At 65.4% G+C, this 18,777-nt stretch overlaps 7 protein-coding genes across 7 annotated transcripts; 4 read left to right on the top strand and 3 right to left on the bottom strand.

Annotated features, from left to right (window-relative positions):
* Positions 1-1,005: 1,005 nt before the first annotated feature.
* Positions 1,006-3,804, top strand: JCM10292_007409 (uncharacterized protein; the record flags this gene model as incomplete). The annotated part of the gene is made up of 2 exons (XM_076646498.1): positions 1,006-3,575; positions 3,636-3,804. The coding sequence occupies 2 exons, from the start codon at positions 1,006-1,008 to the stop codon at positions 3,802-3,804; spliced, it is 2,739 nt and encodes a 912-aa protein (XP_076507740.1).
* Positions 3,805-4,198: 394 nt separating this feature from the next.
* On the bottom strand, positions 4,199-7,488 carry MAK5 (ATP-dependent RNA helicase; the record flags this gene model as incomplete). The annotated part of the gene is made up of 10 exons (XM_076646497.1): positions 4,199-4,359; positions 4,430-4,617; positions 4,699-4,879; positions 4,964-5,193; positions 5,260-5,429; positions 5,503-5,827; positions 5,913-6,037; positions 6,115-6,731; positions 6,791-7,142; positions 7,207-7,488. The coding sequence occupies 10 exons, from the start codon at positions 7,486-7,488 to the stop codon at positions 4,199-4,201; spliced, it is 2,631 nt and encodes an 876-aa protein (XP_076507739.1).
* Positions 7,489-8,018: 530 nt separating this feature from the next.
* On the top strand, positions 8,019-11,081 carry JCM10292_007407 (uncharacterized protein; the record flags this gene model as incomplete). The annotated part of the gene is made up of 10 exons (XM_076646496.1): positions 8,019-8,867; positions 8,931-9,096; positions 9,212-9,339; positions 9,404-9,548; positions 9,655-10,023; positions 10,114-10,160; positions 10,227-10,237; positions 10,300-10,549; positions 10,632-10,905; positions 10,975-11,081. The coding sequence occupies 10 exons, from the start codon at positions 8,019-8,021 to the stop codon at positions 11,079-11,081; spliced, it is 2,346 nt and encodes a 781-aa protein (XP_076507738.1).
* A 503-nt stretch (positions 11,082-11,584) lies between these two features.
* Positions 11,585-13,295, top strand: JCM10292_007406 (uncharacterized protein; the record flags this gene model as incomplete). Its single annotated transcript, XM_076646495.1, has 4 exons — positions 11,585-12,186; positions 12,540-12,618; positions 12,748-13,077; positions 13,200-13,295. The coding sequence occupies 4 exons, from the start codon at positions 11,585-11,587 to the stop codon at positions 13,293-13,295; spliced, it is 1,107 nt and encodes a 368-aa protein (XP_076507737.1).
* Positions 13,296-13,548: 253 nt separating this feature from the next.
* Positions 13,549-13,809, top strand: JCM10292_007405 (uncharacterized protein; the record flags this gene model as incomplete). The annotated part of the gene is made up of 1 exon (XM_076646494.1): positions 13,549-13,809. The coding sequence occupies one exon, from the start codon at positions 13,549-13,551 to the stop codon at positions 13,807-13,809; it is 261 nt and encodes an 86-aa protein (XP_076507736.1).
* Positions 13,810-13,887: 78 nt separating this feature from the next.
* Positions 13,888-15,752, bottom strand: JCM10292_007404 (uncharacterized protein; the record flags this gene model as incomplete). Its single annotated transcript, XM_076646493.1, has 2 exons — positions 13,888-15,584; positions 15,647-15,752. The coding sequence occupies 2 exons, from the start codon at positions 15,750-15,752 to the stop codon at positions 13,888-13,890; spliced, it is 1,803 nt and encodes a 600-aa protein (XP_076507735.1).
* Positions 15,753-16,208: 456 nt separating this feature from the next.
* JCM10292_007403 (uncharacterized protein) lies at positions 16,209-18,494 on the bottom strand (the record flags this gene model as incomplete). Its single annotated transcript, XM_076646492.1, has 7 exons — positions 16,209-16,385; positions 16,466-17,303; positions 17,366-17,466; positions 17,526-17,628; positions 17,686-17,863; positions 17,929-18,180; positions 18,404-18,494. The coding sequence occupies 7 exons, from the start codon at positions 18,492-18,494 to the stop codon at positions 16,209-16,211; spliced, it is 1,740 nt and encodes a 579-aa protein (XP_076507734.1).
* Between the last annotated feature and the right edge of the window lie 283 nt (positions 18,495-18,777).

The raw sequence follows: 18,777 nt of genomic DNA, 5'->3' as shown, positions 1-18,777 counted from the left end.
AGCTGTCTCTCGGCAAACATGTCGGGATCGGCTGCACTGCCCGGTCGTTGCTCGGCTGCGATGGCTTGGAGGCATGGTCCAGGCCTGCAATGCGGCGCGAGATTGCGGGTTCGGTCGGACAAGCAGGCCGGCGATGGCGGCCAGACCGCCCCGCTTCCGCGCGCCGCCATTCACAAGGTTTCCACGCAAGCGCTCCGCTTCATCAAGGTGAAATTGATCTCGTGCAGATCTTCCAATCAGCAGTCTCGCCAGCATGTAGGCAAAAACATGCGCTCGGACGGCGTGCTGCACTTAAGAGACGGGGGAGCAAAAAGTCGTCGAGTGCGCCAGACATGGGCGCAGGTGGAAAGAGCGCGACGAGAGCACAGCATGATGTCCAGTTGGGGCAAGTCGAGCCGAGTTCGAACTGACGAAAGGTCTGGACCAAGCGAGGGTTGCCGTCGCTCGACGAGGAAGGAGTGGGCGCCGGCAGCTCGCTCATCACAGGCCAACGCCGTTCTCGCATCGCTCCCTGCTCGCACGACGGACTGCTAGCAGGCTCTACTGCCGTAAGCCCGAGCGACTGCACCCGAGCAACAGAACGGGACCGGCGGGACCCTCGGCTCTCAAAGCGAGACGGATCGTTCAACTGGAGCACTCGACGACATAGCCAGAGCGCTCCCTCTCGCGCCCTCATTGACCTGCGTGGTCTGCCCATCACCCAGGCGGGACACGCACCTGCCCTGCAGCTCCTCGCTGCGTGCACGGGCCGCGCTCGCACGACCTTCTCAACTCTCCCAGCGACGGCTTTCGCAGGCCGTGTCATCTAGCCAGAGTCTAGCGTGCGTGTGTTAGTGTGCTTACGCTCGCTCCGCGAGTCGTAGCTGGGACGGCTCGCTGACCGTCGCAACTGCCCGCAACAGCGTTGTCGAGGATCGTCTCCTCGTCCCTCGTCCAGCGATCGACAGTCCGAGGACCTCCTCGTCCCGTGTGTGATCCCGACACCCCCCGGTTGATCCACTCGCAATGGCCTACTACCTCGACTCGTCCTTCGATCTCGGCGTGTACCAGCCGTCGAGTTCGACCTTCGACGACCCGGCGGCCATCCTTGCGCCGACCGACTTCGACCTCGATGCCGTCTTCTCCGACCCGGGCCCAATCCCTGGCCGCACGTCTGGCCCAGCAGGCGCATCGTCGTCGTCGAGCAACTACACCCACTTCCCCGATCCGCTCGCGTCGCTCACTGGCGCGAGCGGAAGCAACCCTCTCAACGCCTCGACGTCGTCAACTTCATTCAACGCACTCTTCGACGCCGAGGCACCCTACTCGACGGCAACAACCCCTTCGTCGCAATACCCGGTCAGGTCGCTCACCAGGGATGGGCGACTCAAGACCAAACTGATGGGCGTCGGCAGCGATGGCGGTTTCCTTACCTCGCCGCTCATCGTGGGCAAGCCGCGCGTCGACAGCCGCACGGGACGCTTCGCACCGCCCGAGGTGGCCATCGATTCGCCCGTCCCTCATGTCGGCATGGCGCCGCAGTCGAGCCTCATGACTCCGGCCGACTCGTTCGTCGGATCGGAGCGCACGGGGCGGTCGCACCGCAGCGACATGGCGCCGAGCCTCAGCATGGGCAGTACCGCGAGCTCGATGGGGTTCCAGACGCCCGGAGGCGAGCCCACAACCTCGGCGAGCATGTCGGCCTCGAGCAGCCGCGATATGAACGCTCCCATCGTGGTGACCGAGCCGACCGGTCTCGGCATGGGCATCTCGGGCCTGCCGGGCCTTCGCGCGTCTATGGAGCTCGGTGGGGCTTACCCTGACCAGGACGTCGAGCTGAACGGCCTCGGGTTGTCCAAGGCGGGCCACGAGGGCTACGGAGGATACGCGCCTGTCCCGCGGCAGCGCAGCGTCACGCACAACGCGTCTCAGCCGCGCTTCATCGACTATCGCACGCACTCGCCGCCGCCACCGCCTGTGCACGCTCCTCCCGCACCCGGCCACCGTCCGACTCGTGCGCTCCCGACTCGCACGATCAACAAGGCAAAGTCGTGCTCTGCGCTGTCGGTATCGGCCCGCGAGCAGGCTCGCGCTACTCCGCACCAGTACGAGCCGCTCACGCCCGTCTCGGCACACCAGTCGAGTTTCCCGCACGACCCGTCGGCGCCCTACAGCTCGAATGGCGATGCGGTGATCACGACGGTTAGCAACAGCGGGCTGCTCAGCTTTGCGGACCTGTACAACCTCGACGGCGAGCCGCAGAAGAAGAGTGGCTACGACTACGCCTCGGCGCTGCCGGCAGAAGGCGTGCTCGATCTCGGCGGGATGGGCGTTCCTCACAACGGCCTGATGCCTCCCAACTTCGGCCCTCCTTCCGTGCTCTCCTCTCCTTCGACGCCCTACCTCTCCGACCCGTCACCGGAAGCCGGGCACTATCAGAGCCTCGACGAGCTCTCGTCAACCGCCATGCTCACGGCCTCTTCCGTCGAATCGACCTTCTCGGCGCATTCCGCACCGGCACACTCGCGCCAACGAGCAATGTATGCTCATCCGGGCCCGCAGGACGTCTACGACGCCGACGGCGAGCTCGTCGACCCGAACATGCTCAACCCGCACCACCCGCCGAGACAACGGCAGCTCTCGATGAACGCGGCGTACGGCCCCGGGACGCGCAACTTCTCGTATCCAACGCGCTACGCAGCGCAGCAACAGCACCAGGAGGATCCGGCGCAGTGGGCGCCGTCGCACGGTCATCCGCAACACCGCCAGGGCCCGCCGCCTTCCGCGCCGGCGACGCCACGGCACCAGCGCTCGCACCCGAACCCGAATCACTTCCGCGCGCACACGGGCCCGGCTGCGACGCGCTTCGTCGACTACTCGGCCGCGCCGCCCATGCCGAACGTCTTCGTCCAAAACGACCTGCAGGACGAGTACGACCGCAAGATGGCCGAGTTCGACTCGCTGTACGACCCGCATGCGCAGCAGGGCATGCCGACGCCGACGAAGCGCGCGAGGGAGGACGACCTGTACGGCCAGCACGACTCGGTGCAGCCCATCCCGCTCTCGCCCGAACTCGACGAGGCGCAGGGTACACGGACGACGAAGCGGCTGCGTACGGTCGCCTCCGCGCCATGCTTGCCGGCGCGTCGCCTTCGTCCCGGCCCGAAGCCCAAGGGCACGAAGTCGCCGCAGGACCAGCACACCTCCGTGTTCAGTGCGACGCTCTCGCCGCCGATACCCCAGATCCGCCGGGCAACGTCGCCATACCAATCGCCGCTGCTGTCGGACGACGACGACGACGGCCGCTTCCCCGACCGCGACGCGAACGGCAATCCTGCGACGGCGGCGACTATCACCTATGTTCCGGGTCCCGCTCCCATTCCCGGACAGCCTCGCAGCTCGGTGCCGAAGGAGGTCATCCAGTCGCTCTACTCGGGAATCCCGAGTCACACCAACTCGCAGGGCGTCAAGGTCGCCAAGCGCTACATCTGCCTCATCGAAGGGTGCGAGCGGTCATTCCCGCGCAAGAGCGCCATCGAATCGCACATCCAGACGCACCTCGAAGACAAACCGTTCGTGTGCCCGCACGATGACTGGTGCGTCACTCCTCTCCCTTCTTCTCGAGAGTCCCACCGATGCTGACCTCGACGATGCAGCGGTGCCTCCTTCGTCCGCCAGCACGACCTGCGACGACACGAGCGCATCCACTCGGGCAACAAGCCCTTCCCCTGTCCCTGCGGCAAGGGCTTTGCGCGCGGCGACGCTCTCGCTCGCCATCGCGCCCGTGGCATCTGCTCCGGCAGCGTCGTACCCCGCCGTGCCTAGTATTCTGCCCGCCTGCCGTCCCCCCGTCTGTGCTGTGTCGCCACCCCGTCCGTGTCGGTTTGACCTCATGACCCGCCCGTCGTTTGATACCTCCCCAGCCTCTCTTACGACTCGGCCGTAGCGCGCCGTGACCCACGACCCCCCTCGCATTGCTTTCCCTCGCCCTCTCTCGTTACCCTCGTCTGTACACACCCACTTTCTGCTCATGTTGGTAGCCGTATCTTCACGCTTTAGTTTCCTTAGCTTCACCTTCACCTTTCACAGTTCATGCCTCTTTCCCTCCACTCTTTTTCCCGCTTGCTCCCTCCTTCCTTTCGTTGGAATCGATTGTTGAGCCGCTTCTCCTTGACTATAAGTAGAGGCTAGAGTACGTGTAGTGCAGAGCGAGAGCGTACTACTGCTTCTTGCCCCCCTTGCCCTTGGCCTTGGGCTTCTCTGCGTCCTGCTCGCCTGCTTCTGCCACTCCCTTGACCGACTTCACCTTCTTGCCCTGCGGCGCGGCAGCGAGGTCGTCCAGAGCCGTCGACGACTCGACGCCGAAGATCTTCGAGTGGCCTGTCAACAGCGAGCCAAACCGCAGTCAGTTCCTCTTCCCCACTTCGTTCGAGGGCGTGAACAGACGCACCCGTCCCGCCAACGAGCTGGTCAACAAGCCCGACCCGCCCGCGCGTCGTGAGGTACTTGGCCGACACGCCGCGGAGCATGAGCGGCTTGGCGAGGAGCTGGTCGAGCTCGGCGCGGAGCGCGCGCGAGCGCGCCTGCGACTGGGCGCGCTGCTTGCGCGACGAGACCTGCGCCGGGTCGGCGTCCGACCTGTGCGTATACGCTCGTACAGAGGTCAGCATAACGCAGCTCTCGTACGGACGCGCAGACGAGAGACAAAGCGCGACGCACCCCTCGTCGTCGTCGTCGAGGTCAATCTCCATCGCCTCAGCCGCGTCGCGGAGCCACTTGTCCTCGTGCGCCTGCTTGGTCAGGCGGTGGCGCGCTTGGTCGATCTGCTTCGCGAGCTCGACGCGCTTCTTGAGCTGGTCGAGGATCGAGAAGTCCGCCGGGAGAGTCGGGAGGTCGGTAGCTGTGCGTCCGCGCCAGTGTCTCATCAGTGCTCTGCTGCGCACATAGGCTGCGAGGGCCCGACAGAGTGAAGTTGACGACGTACTCTTGCCGAGACTGGCCATGAGCATCCTCTGCACGTTCTTCTCCTCGGGCGCGACGAGCTGGAGCGCCAGACCTTCCGTGCCGGCACGTGCAGTACGTCCCGAGCGGTGCACGTACGTGTCGGCCGCGCGCGGGAGCTGGTAGTGCACCACGTGCGAGACCGAGGGGATGTCGAGTCCGCGGGCGGCGACGTCGGTGGCGAGGAGGACGGCGTCGGGGGACGACTTGAACCTGCGTAGCAGAGCACCGTTAGTTTGGGGTCGAGTGGTGGAAGAGGAGGTGGATGAGGAGACGCACTTGTCGAGCGCCTTGAGTCGCTGGCGCTGCTGCATGCCCGAGTGCAGCGGGATCACGTTGACCTTGAGGAGGGAGAGGAGCGGGTGCAGGCGGCGGATACCGTCAATGGCGGCGAGGAAGACAATCGTGCGCGCTGGGTAGCGCAGGAGGAAGTGGTACAGGTGGATGTCCTGCCGCAAGCAACTGGAGCGGTTAGCATGCTCCGACGACGGGACCATGCGAATGGAGAGCGAGCGTGCGCACCTTCTCGTTCTGCAGACACTCGACCTTGCACTCCTTGAGCGTCTCGACGAGGCCGTGCTCGGGGCTCAAGTCGATGACGGCCGGGTCCTGGTCGCGGAAGTCGACCAAGTCGAGCAGATCGTCGAGGCTCGACATGGTGCCCGTCTCCTGCTGCGGGACGAACCGCTTCGGGCCCTTGCGCTTGAGGTTGCGCTGCAGCTCTTTCGACATGGTCGCCGAGAAGACGAACGAGCGCATGTCGCGCCGCGCGTCGAGGAGGTTGACGTTGGAGCGCGAAGAGACGGCAGACTTGAAATCGTCGACAAAGCCCGACTCGCCTTGTGCGCTGTAGTGCGGAACATCGTGTGGCGTCAGCCTCGCGAAGCAAAGGAAAGTGGCAGGCCTGGGCGCGCAGCGTCCACGCAACGCACCTGCCGCGGCGCGTGAGGCGGACAATGTTTTCGAGCTCGGCAAAGTGGCCGTTCTCGATCATGCGGTCTGCCTCGTCAATGACGAGGAACTTGATGCCCTTGATCTCGCGCACGAGGTCGTCGCTCTGCGTGCCGAACCATGCGTCAGTACCCCTACTTGACCACGGCGCACACACGAGAAGTGGCAGAGCCCCCGACGCACATCGCTGATCAAGTCCCACAGTCGACCGGGCGTCGCGACGACGACGTCCGCACCGCGCTCGAGCTGCCGCTTCTGCTTGTCGACGCTCATCCCGCCCGTGAGCGCGACGACCTGCACGAGCCTCCCGCGCGCGCGGCCGCGCGGGTCCTCGGGCGCGAGCGCGGCGGTTGCGGGCGAGGGGGGGAGCGGAGGGAGGGTGCGGATCGCGAGGGACGAGAGCGAGGTGCGCACTTGGAGCGCGAGCTCGCGCGTCGGGCAGAGGATGAGGGCGGCGAGACGGGTCGGCGCGGCGTCGGCGTCGGAGGACGAGGAGGAGGCAGCGGAGGAGGGTGCAGGCGGAGGAGGAGGCTGGGAGAGGATGTGCGAGAGGATCGGGAGGCCGTACGCGAGCGTCTTGCCCGAGCCGGTCTGCGCAATGCCGACAATGTCGCGCTCGACCCTGGGAGCGGTGAGTGCCGCCGTGTCGGCGTCTTCTGCAGTCTGGGAGGAAGCAGCGGCGTCGAGCTCGAGCGTGCGGCTCTGGATCTCGGTCGGCTCGGAGAAGCCCAGCTCGCCGAGAGCGCGGTACAGCGGGTTGGCGAGCGGGATGTGCGCCCAGCCGGGGGCAACTATTTGCGCTGCCGTACAAGACGTCAGCTCAGAGTGAGAGAGCGCCGCAAACGGGAGCGAGACGCACGGTCGACTGGCTCGTTGGGGGCCTTCTCGTCGTCCTGGGGAGCCGCGACGGCCTCCTCATCCCGTGCACGCTTCTTGCCCTTCGCCTTAGCCTTCTCCTTGCCCTTCTGCGGCTTCTGCACCTCAGCATCCGGCGCTACGGCGCCATCCTCTGTGGGCTGCACCGCCTCATCGGGGAACGAGAGTGCCTCGTCCTGGAACGTGAGCTCCTCGTCGTCGTCAAAGGTAGGGTTGTCGCCCTCGTTGACGACGTCTCCAACGGGCACGAAAGCAGCCTCGTCGTCTGCGGTCGCGCGGGCCTTGCCCTTGTTGCGCTTCTTCTGAGGCGGCTGGTCGGCGTCGTCCTCGATGACCTGCAGGCGGGACAGGTGAGCCCGCTTGGTAGAGTCCAAGGGAGAGCAGAGAGCGGGAGCGCACCTTGAAGACGACCTTGCCGTCCTCGTGGGCAATGTCGACGCCTTCGAGTTCGTCGAGCTCGAGCAGTCCGCCGTCGTCGTCAAAGCCGATTTCTGCGGGGAGGACGAGCTTCTTCCACTGGAGCTGGTTGGTGGGGACGGTGCGGGTGCGCTTTGCGGGCCTCGGTGCGGAGGAGGCGGCAGGCGAGGCGTCGGGCTGGGACGAGGCGGTGCGGCGAGACGAGGGAGCGAGGCCGCGCTTCTTCTGGCGGATGCGGGCTGCAGCGTGCGGGTTGAGGGGCATCTCGGCGGTGCTCGTGCTCGCGCTGGACTTCTCGCAGTCGAGATGAGCGCGCAGTCGAGGCTCAAGCTGCAATCAGGCGGAGAGAGACCAAGTTGGCCGCGCCCTCGACTCGCACAAGTGCAGCCGGGCGAGTGCACAGCGCTTGCGAGACCTTGGCTCGTACTGCTACACCGCACGACTGGTCTTTGGCTACCTTCGTGCGCCGAACCCCGCCCCCCGCCTGCCCTCATCTCCGGCACCTCGGAACACGCCCTCGCACAGCACAGGCAGGTCTGCAGGCTCCTAATCGACGTCTTAGAGAGCATTCTGCTCACCCCAGCCGCACCGCAGACCCGCCCAGCCCAGATCTGCACTTGGCGCAATCGGCCCCCACTTGTGTACTTCGCCGGAATCATCTCGCACGAAGACGCACTCAGACCTATCGAGGCACATTGCAGTCCTCTACAGACTCTCTGTGAGCCGATCGGGGGCTGCCTCTTTACGCTGGGCGGGCTCAGGCTCACACCTTCTCTCCCTCCGTCGCAGCCGCCATGCCCGACTCTACGCCGCACGAGCTCCCCGACCGCTCAATCCGCATCTCATGCGACCGCGGCGGCACCTTCTCTGACGTGCACGCCTCGTGGCCCGTCCCCGGCCAGAAAGAGCGCAAAGAGATCATCCTCAAGCTCCTGTCGTCCGACCCGGGCCACTACGAGGACGCGCCGCGCGAGGGCGTCCGCCGCGTGCTCGAGATCGCAACGGGTGAGAAGTTCCACCGCGAGGACCGCCTGCCCGTCGACAAGATCGACTCGATCCGCCTGAGCACGACGGTTGCAACCAATGCGCTCCTCGAGCGCAAGGGCGCAAAGCACGCCCTCGTCGTCACGCGCGGGTTTGGCGACCTCCTCGAGATCGGCAATCAGTCGCGCCCGCGCATCTTTGACCTCGACATCCGCCGCCCCTCGGTCCTCTACTCGAAAGTGCTCGAGGTCGACGAGCGCGTGACGCTCGTCGGCTACACATCCGACCCGAAGCAGGCAGAGCGCGCCGTCCAGTTCGGCGACGACTGCAAGATCGTGCGCGGGTACGACGGCGAGGAGCACGCGGAGGGGACCGTCGTGCGCGGGATGAGCGGCGAGGCCGTGCAGATCCTGCAAAAGGTCGACGAGGCAAAGGTCGAAGCCGACCTGCGCGCGCTCTTCGACGAGGGCTACCGCAGTCTCGCTGTCGTCCTCATGCACTCGTTCACCTACCCGGAGCACGAGCAGCAGATTGCCCGGATCGCGCAGAAGATCGGGTTCGAGTACGTCTCGCTCTCGTCCTCGTCGCTGCCGATGATCCGCATCGTCGCTCGCGGCGTTTCGACCACGGCCGACGCGTACTTGACGCCGGTGCTTCAGGTCCGTCCTGGCTTTCCTCGCCTCTGGAGCTCGCACGGCTGACCCTCACCTTCGGCGGCGTAGGAGTACATCGACGGCTTCTTCTCGGGCTTTGACGAGTCGTTGCGCGAGACGAGCTATGCCGAGACGAAGAGCAAGGAGCAGGCGCGACGAGAGACGACGGTCGAGTTTATGCGGAGTGACGGCGGGCTGACCGACGTGAGCGACTTTAGCGGGCTCAAGAGCATCTGTGCGTCGCCGCTCTTCCGTCTTCCTGTGGGTGTTTCCGACGAGGGCGAGCCCTACGGCAGGCGCCTGCGTACGTGTCAGAGCGGCGCGCTGACCTCTGGCGAACACGCACACAGTGTCCGGCCCGGCGGGCGGCGTCGTCGGCTTTGCGCTCACCTCGTGGGAGAAGGGCGCGCGGCCCGTCATTGGTCTCGACATGGGCGGCACGTCGACCGATGTCTCGCGCTTTGATGGAGAGTACGAGGTACTTCCTTCTTTCCTCTCCCCTCTCTTTCGTTAGAACGGACGACTGACCTACAGGGTGACAGACTGTCTTCGAGACGACGACGGCGGGGATCACGGTCATGTCGCCGCAGCTGTCGATCAACACGGTTGCGGCTGGAGGCGGGTCGCGCCTTTTCTGGAGGAACAACATGTTTGCGACCGGGCCCGAGAGCGCAGGGTCGCACCCTGGTGAGTTGGTCAGAAGCCGCTGCTCGAGAGAGCTGGAGTTTCCGTTCTCCGGTGCCTCGTGTCGCCTTCGTCCACTCGGTGACTGATCAATGCGCGTCGCTGCCAGGTCCGGCCTGCTACCGCAAGAACGGCTACCCAGCCATCACGGATGCCAACCTCGTGCTCGGCCGCCTCCTCCCCTCGCACTTCCCGCAAATCTTCGGCGAGTCGGAGGACCAGCCGCTCGACGTCGACGCCTCGCGCGCGGCGCTCGAGGCGCTCCGCACCGAGATCAACGCCGCGTCGGGGCAGGCCCTCTCGCTCGACGAGGTCGCGTGGGGCTTTGTGCAGGTCGCCAACGAGACCATGTGCCGCCCGATAAGGAGCCTGACCGAGGCGAGGGGGTACGACACGAGTCGCCATGTGCTCGCGTGCTTTGGCGGCGCGGGCGGGCAGCATGCGTGCGCGCTGGCGGGGACACTTGGGATTGACACCGGTGCGTGGGAGCACCCTCACGAGTCGCATGGACTGCTGCGAACGTGCAAGTCTGCGGTCGGACAATACTTATACGTTGAGTATCCCGCAGTGCTCATCCACCGCTTCTCATCCGTTCTCTCGGCGTACGGCATGGCGGTGGGTCGCGTCTCTACTCTCTTTAAGCCCTTCGCACGATGCTGACGTGCATTTGCGCCCATGCAGCTCGCTGAGCGGTCAATTCGGCTATCTCGCCCTCCAAGCCTGCGCATCGAGCTGACGTTCTTCCGCTGCGCAGCGTCTTCGAACGACAAGAGCCATCGTCCGAGACGTGGGGCAAGTCGGGCTCGCAAGAGCGCCTCCAAGCGCGCCTCGACGACCTCTCGCAGCAAGTGCGCCAGACGCTCTCGCGCCAGGGCTTTGCCGAGGACCGCATCGAGGTGCAGCAGTTCCTCAACTGCCGGTATCAGGGCACCGACAGTGCGCTGTTTACGCGCAAGCCCGAGGATGGGTTCGACTTTGCCAAGGCGTTCGCTGAGAACTACAAGGTGCGTCGCGGACCGCTCGCTGCGCCCGATCCGGTGTGTCCCTGGACAGTCGCTGACACTGAAAGCCGTCCAAATCCCACAGCAAGAGTTCGGCTTCGCGATGGAGGCGCCCATCATCGTCGACGACGTGCGTGTGCGCGGCGTCGGCAAGTCGTTCGACTCGCTCGGGCAGAGCGTCTGGGCCGAGGCGAAGGAGCTCGACTTTCGCGCGATCGGGCGCGAACCGGCGCGCGAGGGGGGCGAGGGAGGCAAGTGCGAGGAGACGGCGTCGGTGTACTACGACGGGGTCGGGAGGGTCGACGTGCCGGTGTACCTCCTCGAGAGGCTCGAGGCGGGAGACTTGGTCGAAGGGCCGGGTGCGCTGACTCGTACTCTTCTCGTTGCTCAGCTTGTTTGCTGACTCTCCTGCTTGAACATGTCTGCAGCGCTCATCCTCGACGGGACGCAGACGATCGTCGTCACGCCCGATGCAAAGGCGCACATCACCTCGAAGCACGTCCTGATCAAGCTGGGAAAGAGGGACGGTCAGTAGCTGCGTCGGCGGAATGTATAGACTGCTTAGACGCCTACAGCGCCTTGCTGGTGCTCGTCCTGTCGAGCGAGGAAAGCAGTCGCTCGAACCTCGCCTCTCGCTCGCGTCTCTTGCTCCTCTCGCGCACTTGGCTCCGCTAGCTTGTTCGTCTCGGCTCGCGTCAAGCTCGCACTCAGCTGCCCAGCGTGTAAGTTCCTGTCTCGGCCGCCCTCGAGACGTGTACTGACTCCTTGTCGCCTCGCAGCTCCTTCGCCTCATCCGCTTGTCTTGCGTTCCAAGTCTCCTCGACACAATCGGGCGGGTGCCCGACATCGACCTTTACGGCCATTGGGCTCGCGACTGGCGCACAACCAATCGCGCGACTCGGTCTCTCTTTCCCACCTCGCCTCCTCCTTCCTTGTCCTGACCGTCTCGCTTGCCGTCCCTCGTTCCGGTGAGACTCTTCGCCCGAGCCACACAAGCGAGGTGCCCTCACCTGAAACCGTCCCTACAGAAAAGACGCGATGGCGAGCAGCAGCTCGAACCGCACCTCGCAAGGTCTCGCACAGGGTGCGAGCGGGCGTCGCGTCGCTCCCGCGGGACAGCAGCTTGCAATCGCGCCAAAGCCCGAAGGCTTCTCGGCGCACGGGCTGCATGTCGGGACCGTCACTGGGTCCGAGGCGGCGGCGGCGTTGAGGGACAAGGGCTCGTCGGCCGAAGAGCAGGCCGCGCTGCTGCGCCACGACCGCTTTTTCGTTCGCCAGGCCGGTAGTCTGCAAGAGTTCTGCTCGCCGAGTGGGCAGGTGGTCGCGCGTCGCACCGTCGCCAACACCGTCGACGAGCACGACCCGAACTCGCCTCCTGGCGCCACGCAGACGCAGATCCATAGGCCAGCGCAGCATCTGCCATACCAGCAGCAGGACGCGCTCGCCGGGCACGTCGCACTGGAGCAGTCGGGCCATGCTGCGTCGTCGCATTCGCTCGTCGCGGTCGGACCTTCCCAAGTCGCGCAACGCCCTCCTTCCGGCTCCAGCGCCAATGTACTGGACGCGCACGGGTGGCAGCCCCAGCAACAGGATCAGTACCTCACCGACCAGCAGGCGCAGCAGGCGCAGCAGGTCCCGTCGTTCCAACAGCAAGCAGGCCGCTTTCCTGCCGCAGCAGCAGCACGAGCTCTCGCCGGTCGCTCTCGCTCCACAGCAGCAACAGACGGTGCAGAGCACGACCCTGGAGGTCCAAGCCCGCACGGCGCAGATCCTTGCCGCCCGGACTGCCGCGCTGCGCTTCTCGAGCCAGCAAGTCTCACCGAACCAGTTACAGCCTGTCCCGCTTTCCGCGCCTTCGCTCGGGCACCAGCCCCTCAGCTACACGCCGTACAGTGACTCGACCTCGTCCGGCTTGCCCTTGCCTTCTACCATCCCGCCGCAGTCGTCACTCTCTCGCCTCGCCGACGCACCTCACGTCGCCCTCGCCTTACAGATCGGCAGGGTCCACCGGTTACGCCGATTCGTGGACTCCAGACTCGTATGACTCTGGTCGCCGTCCTTCGCTCTCAGCGGTGCGTGATGGACGAACGGCGTTGACATCGTTGGGCAAGAGTACGCAGCGAACAGGCGGCGTCAGCTCGGCGCCGGCAGGCTCGAGACGACAGAGCCAGTCACGTGCGACTGGGCACGCAGAGTCGCAGGAGCAGCGTAGCAGCCAGGCTGGCCCACAGCGCCGCGACTCGGTCTCGGGGCGCACGAAGCCGTTCGACACTTCGGCACGCCGCAGCCCGTTCCGCCACAGTATCGAGGATGACAACGCCGGCCATGCGCGGTCGCTTTCATTTTGGACGCGGACGACAAGCCGCAGCGACGCGCAGGAGATCGTCGGCATCGCCGTCGGCTTGAGTCGCTCGACAAGCGAGCGTAGGCCGTCTTCGCACAACCCGCCGCCGCCCGCGTTCGGCTCGCGCAGTGTCGCTAGGTCCGAAGCGAACACGTTGAGGACCTCGGATGCGTCGCGGCCTGGGTCGGTGAGCATGTACAGGACGCCGTTCGACGGTCTCCGTGCGCTGCATCTCGCGATCGAGAGGGGCGAAGCAGGTCCGACCGTCGCGACGCCGTACGAGCTCCGGACTGCCTTTCCGCACTGCAGCGGCTCGAGGGACTCGTCGAGCGCGCCAGGCCACCACTACAGCCCGCTGGCCATTTCGCAGGCCTCGACATCGTCGGCGGGACCTTCTCAAGCTAGATCTATTCCGTCGTCAGCATAACCTTTGTCTGACGAACCCGGCCTGGAAAACGCGAGTCTCGACGAGCTCCTGTGGTCGATTCGATTCGCCGACGCGACGGGCTCGTCTTCGGCGCCGGCCGCGTTGCAGCATCCGTTGGCGATCCCGCCTAGCTCACCCCTCTCTCTTCATTCATTCGAGCAGGACCTCTTGTCCGGCCCTCGATCGGCTCTCCTAGCAAGCTTCCGGTCGTCGACGATGCCAAGGCAGCCTATGTCGGAGTCGATGCAGGCGTTCTATCACGAGCTCGAGGAGCAGCGGCGCCAGGCGCACGGCGCCCGGCAAAACGCAGCTACGTCCACGACCTCGGCGTCGCGTACTACCCAGACCGCGACGCAGGGCAGCGCACTCGGCGCTATCGCGCCCTGGACACCGGCCGAGGAGACGGACGTTCTCGATGCGATCATGAGGGGCGAATTTGACGTCGATACGCATGCCTCGCAGCGGGAGATGCCCGAGCAGCCAGACTCGTAGAGACGCCGGAGCAATGACAGCCGTGCCCCACTCACCCGGCTCGGAAAGCGAGACGTGACGATTCGACATAAGTCGCTATTAAGACGCCTGGCTACACACGTTCGGCCCGCCCCAGTCAGCCTCAACGCTCCAGTCAATGCCCTTGCCTTGCGGCCCGCTCCACTCGCTCCATTGGCGATCCGCCTGGGCGATGTCGGCGCGGTCCTGCCACTCAAGCCACGGCTCATCGTCCTCCTCGTCGACGAGGTCGAGCGCCTCGTACCCCGCCTCGAATCGACGTTGCGAAGGCGCCGGCGAGGAGACGTAGTCGCGCCCCTCGCCAGGCGGGATGTCGGCGCTCGAGTCGGGTGAGGCGGACGAGGCGCGCTCGTACGGGAGGACGACGTCGGACGAGCGCGGCACTTCAGCGAGCGCGAGCGCCCGCGCCTGCCATGCATCGCGTACCGCCTCGTAGTCGAACATCGGCGGGGTAGACGGCTCCGAGATGGTCATCTCGTGTCCGAACGGATCGAGCGCATCGTCCTCGTCGGCCTTCGAGCCAGAGACGCCGGTTTCGTCGCGCCAGACGATGGCGAGCGGGAAGCGGTGGTCGGCTACGAGCGCAGGCACTGCGCCATCGGGGCCGACCGACTCCTCGACGGCCTGAGCCGCGTCTTCCGCCTCGCCCTGCGGCTCCGACGGCTCAGGACCGATCGTCGGCCGCCAGTAAAACTCGATGCCGCGCTTGCGGCAGTAGCCGTAGGTCTGCCGCATGGTGCCGAAGCGCGCTCGGAGGGCAAGAAAGCCGAGTCGCAGGCGCTTGAGGTGCGGAAGGCGGGTTAGGATTCCGCAAAGCCTCGTCTCGGCCTCTCGCGCTCCTTCGTACCACTCGCAGGGGTGCCACGCGGAGTCGGTCAGATCAATGTTCTCGAGGTTCGGCGCCTTGTCGACGAGATCGGCGAAGTTGGCGAACGTGAAGACCACGAATTCAAGAACGACGGTCTTGAGGGCCGGCCAATGCGCGTGACCGTTGAGTGGGTAGCATAGCTGAGCAAAATGTCCACAGTCGAACTGGCGTGCACGTGCTCGCCCCCAGACTGGCCGATATGCGAGCGACTCGACCGTCTCGGGCAACCACGTCGCCAGTCCATGTACCTCAAAGCGGGTTTCGATGACGATGGCCCGCACGGACTCGATATCGAGCGGTAGAGACTGGTAATCCAGCGGTATGTCGTAGCATAATGGGCCGAGCGAGAGACGTGGTGTGGGTATCTTGACGCGACGAGCTGGCGGGATTATCCCCTCGAGAAAGTCGAGACGCAGGCTGGCGATGCTGTTCAAATCGATTTTGGAGAGCGTATCAGAGTACCAGTCGAGATCGACCTCGTACAGTTCACCGTCGCAGAACCGGCGAGGCCTTATCGCAAGCGAGGAGAGGCGACCGAGGTTGGCGAGTTCGTCTGGCCAATCGACTTCAGGCGCATACGGGTAAATGGCGAGCGACTCGATGTTTGGGCAGAGACGGAGCAGCGAGAGGCACCAGACTTCGAAGGTGCAGGACTCGTCTAAATTGTCGTCGTCGGAGATGCGCGAATCGTGCACGTCGACGAGACGGTCGAGGTGTTTGACCGCGCGACCGAGTTCGGGGCGCTTGAGGAGGGTTCGGAGGAAAACTTGGCTGCTCTCCCAATCGCGCAGCGCAAGAGCGCGGGTCGGGTCGTCGAAGAGGGCGCGGTGCGCCGACGGAAGGAAGCTGCGCGCGGTGAGGCACAGCGAGCACAGCGTCTCGACCATTTCTGCAGGCTCGACAGGGTCAGCCGGGTCTTTCCCGTCATTCGAAACAGCGCACGATGCTCACCCTTGTCGCTGAACTCGAGCACGAAAGAGCAGACGAGGTCGACGAGTTCCTCCGGAAGCGTGGACGCGAGATTCGGCCGCAGAATCGCCTTGGGCCGGACGGGCATCGTGAAAGCTTTTGCACAGTCTCAATCGGTCGCTCGGGCGCGTCGGCTTGTCCTGCGATGCGGCGCAGAGACGGGTCAGTCGAGGCCTGAGCGTGACGGACGGAAGACGGGGGCAGACGTACCAGGGCTCGCAGGGGCGTCGAGCTGCAGCAGGGAGCTCGGCGAGACCTCTGTGCAAGGTCGAGCAGATCAACCGAGCGTCGAGTGCCACGACGAGCGGACGCCGGCGAGCAGAAGGAAGCGATGCGGATCAAGTTGACGGAAGGACATCACAAGCCGCGAGCAAGCTGCCCGAGAGCGCAAAGAGATGCGACAGTCACCAAGAAGTAGAGCTCCGCACTTCTAACCTCGCACCGAGATGAGAAACTCAAGATACACCCGCCCCTCTACAGGGCAGTTTTCCCCCCTTCCCGCTCTCTCTCCCACGCACCGCAGTCTACAGAACCCCGCTCCAGCTCATGCCCTGACTTCCTTCTTGGCCGGGACCGGCGCCTGCCCCGCGATTCGGGGCTTGGGGATGGGCAGGGGCTTGTGGCGCAGCTGCTCGTACGTGTCGGCAAACTTGAACGAGTTGCGCGCGAAGAAGCCGCCGTAGTGCCGCGACGTCGTCGACTGCGCGACCGTGAGGTGGCCCTGTGCGAACGGCAACAGCACGTCAGCTCACTATGCGCTGAGCAAGCGGGAGGAGAAGTGGATGAGAGAGCGGCGCGCACCTCGTTGATGCCAAAGTTGACGTCGCTGACGCCCGTCTCCTCACCCTCGAGGAGGCTGCCCTGGACCCAGGTCGTCTTGCGCGCGGCGCCCTTGGCCGTCATGAGCATCTCGAGGACCGTCTCCTCCTCGACCTCGAGGAACTTTGCGAGCTTGTCGGTGCCGAGCGTCGTGTACAGGCGGAGGAACGACCGGAGCGTCGCGTTGTGCAGCTGCGGCTCGACGCCCGCGAGGAAGAGCTGCTGCTGGTGCTGCGACGCGTCGGGGAGCGTCGCAAACGCCGCGAGGACATCGTCCGACTCGGCCTCGTACGGCGGCGGGTTCGGGCTGATGAAGCGCGGCGCGCCGTGCGCAAACAGGTCCTTGAACGCGTCGAGCTGCTCGGCGCGCGACGGCGCGCGCATCAGCTTGCCGTACGCGTCGCCGACCTTGTCCTTCATCGCGGTCGAGATGCCCTCGTCGACCTTGGTCGGGCACAGCGCCTGGCAGATGGCGAGGAGCGCGTACATGCGGTCGGCCGTCTTGTTGACCTGGTCGAACTGCGAGCCGCGCTGGAAGTGCTTGAGGCGCAAGACGAAGAAGAGGATGTGCGAGAAGGCGCGGATCGCGTCCGGGTACCGCCCGAGCATGAGGTACGCGAACCCGACGTAGTAGTATACCGAGACGTGCGCCGACGTCACGCGCGTGAAGAGCGCCTTCTTGTTCAGGTCGATGCCGTCGAGCATCGAGAGGGCGAGGGTGTAGTCGCCGAGGAGGACGTGGACGCGGACGAGGCCGAGGATGGAGAAGTAGCCGAGGTGGTGGTAGAGCGGGATCGAGCCGTACTCGCCAGCGACGGCCCTGCAAAGGGTGGAGGCGGTAAGCGACAGGACAGGGTAGGTCATGAGAGACTCGAAACGCACTCTGCGTCCTCGCCCTTCTGCTGCGCAGCGAGCTGGTCCTGGATCTTGCTCTTCTGGATGAGCGAGTAGAGGACGTTAAGGACCGAGTAGCACGACCAGACCTGCGGTAGCGTAGAGTCAGCCGAGGGTCTGCAGGATGAGAGCGCTTGCAGCGACGCGCCTGGCCCGACTCGGCAAGGATGGCCTTCTCCTCCTCCGTCTTGGCACCGACCTTTGCACGCCAGAGGGAGAAGCTGGTGTACTGGTAGACGAACTCGTCGATGCTGTTTCGCGAGGACCGTCAGTGTGCGCCTCTCGAGAGCACGGTTGCCGGCACGCACATGTTGAAGATCCAGTCGACGGGGAGGGCGAGAGGAACGGGGCCGGGCGAGTTCAGGAGGAGCGAGAAGAGCTGGCAGTACTGCTCGTACGAGGCGATGCGGTCCTCGAGTTCGGGCTGGAGGCGGGCAAAGATGTGGCGGTAGAAGAGCTCGCGGTAGAGGGTGAGGAAGAGCTCGTCTGAGTCGCGCAAGCGAGAGGGTCAATTGGCGTTTAGCTGAAGGATGGCAAGGGTTGAGGCGCACCGTGATTGACGAGGGGCGCGATGACCTCGGCGTCGGGCCACTCAGACTTGGCGTAGTACTTCTCGGTGAGACGGTTCCAGCCAGCATCGTAGGCCGACTGGATCTCCGCGAGATTGGGCTGAGGGGCGTTGAGGAGGGACCAGAGCGAGATGAGGTAGCGCTTGACGGGCTCGGGGACCGACGCGAGCTGCTCGAGGGCGTGCGCCTGGGAAGCGGCGGCCTCTGCGATGCGCTGCTGCTGGGCAATTTGCTCTGTGGGGGCGTAGCGGCGAGGGTCAGCTTGCTGGCGAGCGAGACAAAGGTGCGTCGTGCTGGCGCGACCACACGGCCTCGCAGGGCCCGCCGCGCGGGTGCAGTCGCCGTGAGAAAGGCTGATTTGGCTGCTGGTGCAGCTCGAGACCCGCCCCGCGCGGTGTGGAGCCGGCGGGAGGGCGTGCAAAAGGTGCGCTCGCGTCGCGGAGGAGCGGCGACTGACCGTTGCCAGCGTCCGTGTACTCTGGCTGGACAAAGTCGGCGGGGAGGTCGTAGTCGTCCTCCTGGACCTCGGCAAACTCGGCGGGCTGCATCGTGCGCGTCGTGTGCGGAAGCAGCACTCTCACTCTCGCGCCGGACATGTCGACCGCGACCCGACCTCGCGCTTCCACGGCGGACACCGGCTGAATACGCTTGCAATACGCTGAACAGCAGTCTAGAGTCTCTCGACTGCAGCCCTGGTCTGACCAGAACGAGTGCGAGAGGATGGAGCGCTGTGTCTCGCCTTGCTTGCTCGTCGCAATGTCGCTCGCAGCTTGCCGGGCTTTGTAGAGTGTAATGCGAAGATCAATCTGCTCGCTGCAGCTGCCTACTGAA

The sequence above is a fragment of the Rhodotorula paludigena genome (assembly GCF_050403205.1).
Source record: "Rhodotorula paludigena JCM10292 DNA, Rt_paludigena_JCM10292v1_ctg5, whole genome shotgun sequence".
NCBI classification, from domain to species: Eukaryota; Fungi; Basidiomycota; class Microbotryomycetes; order Sporidiobolales; family Sporidiobolaceae; genus Rhodotorula; species Rhodotorula paludigena.
This window is presented reverse-complemented; position numbering and strand designations above follow the sequence as displayed.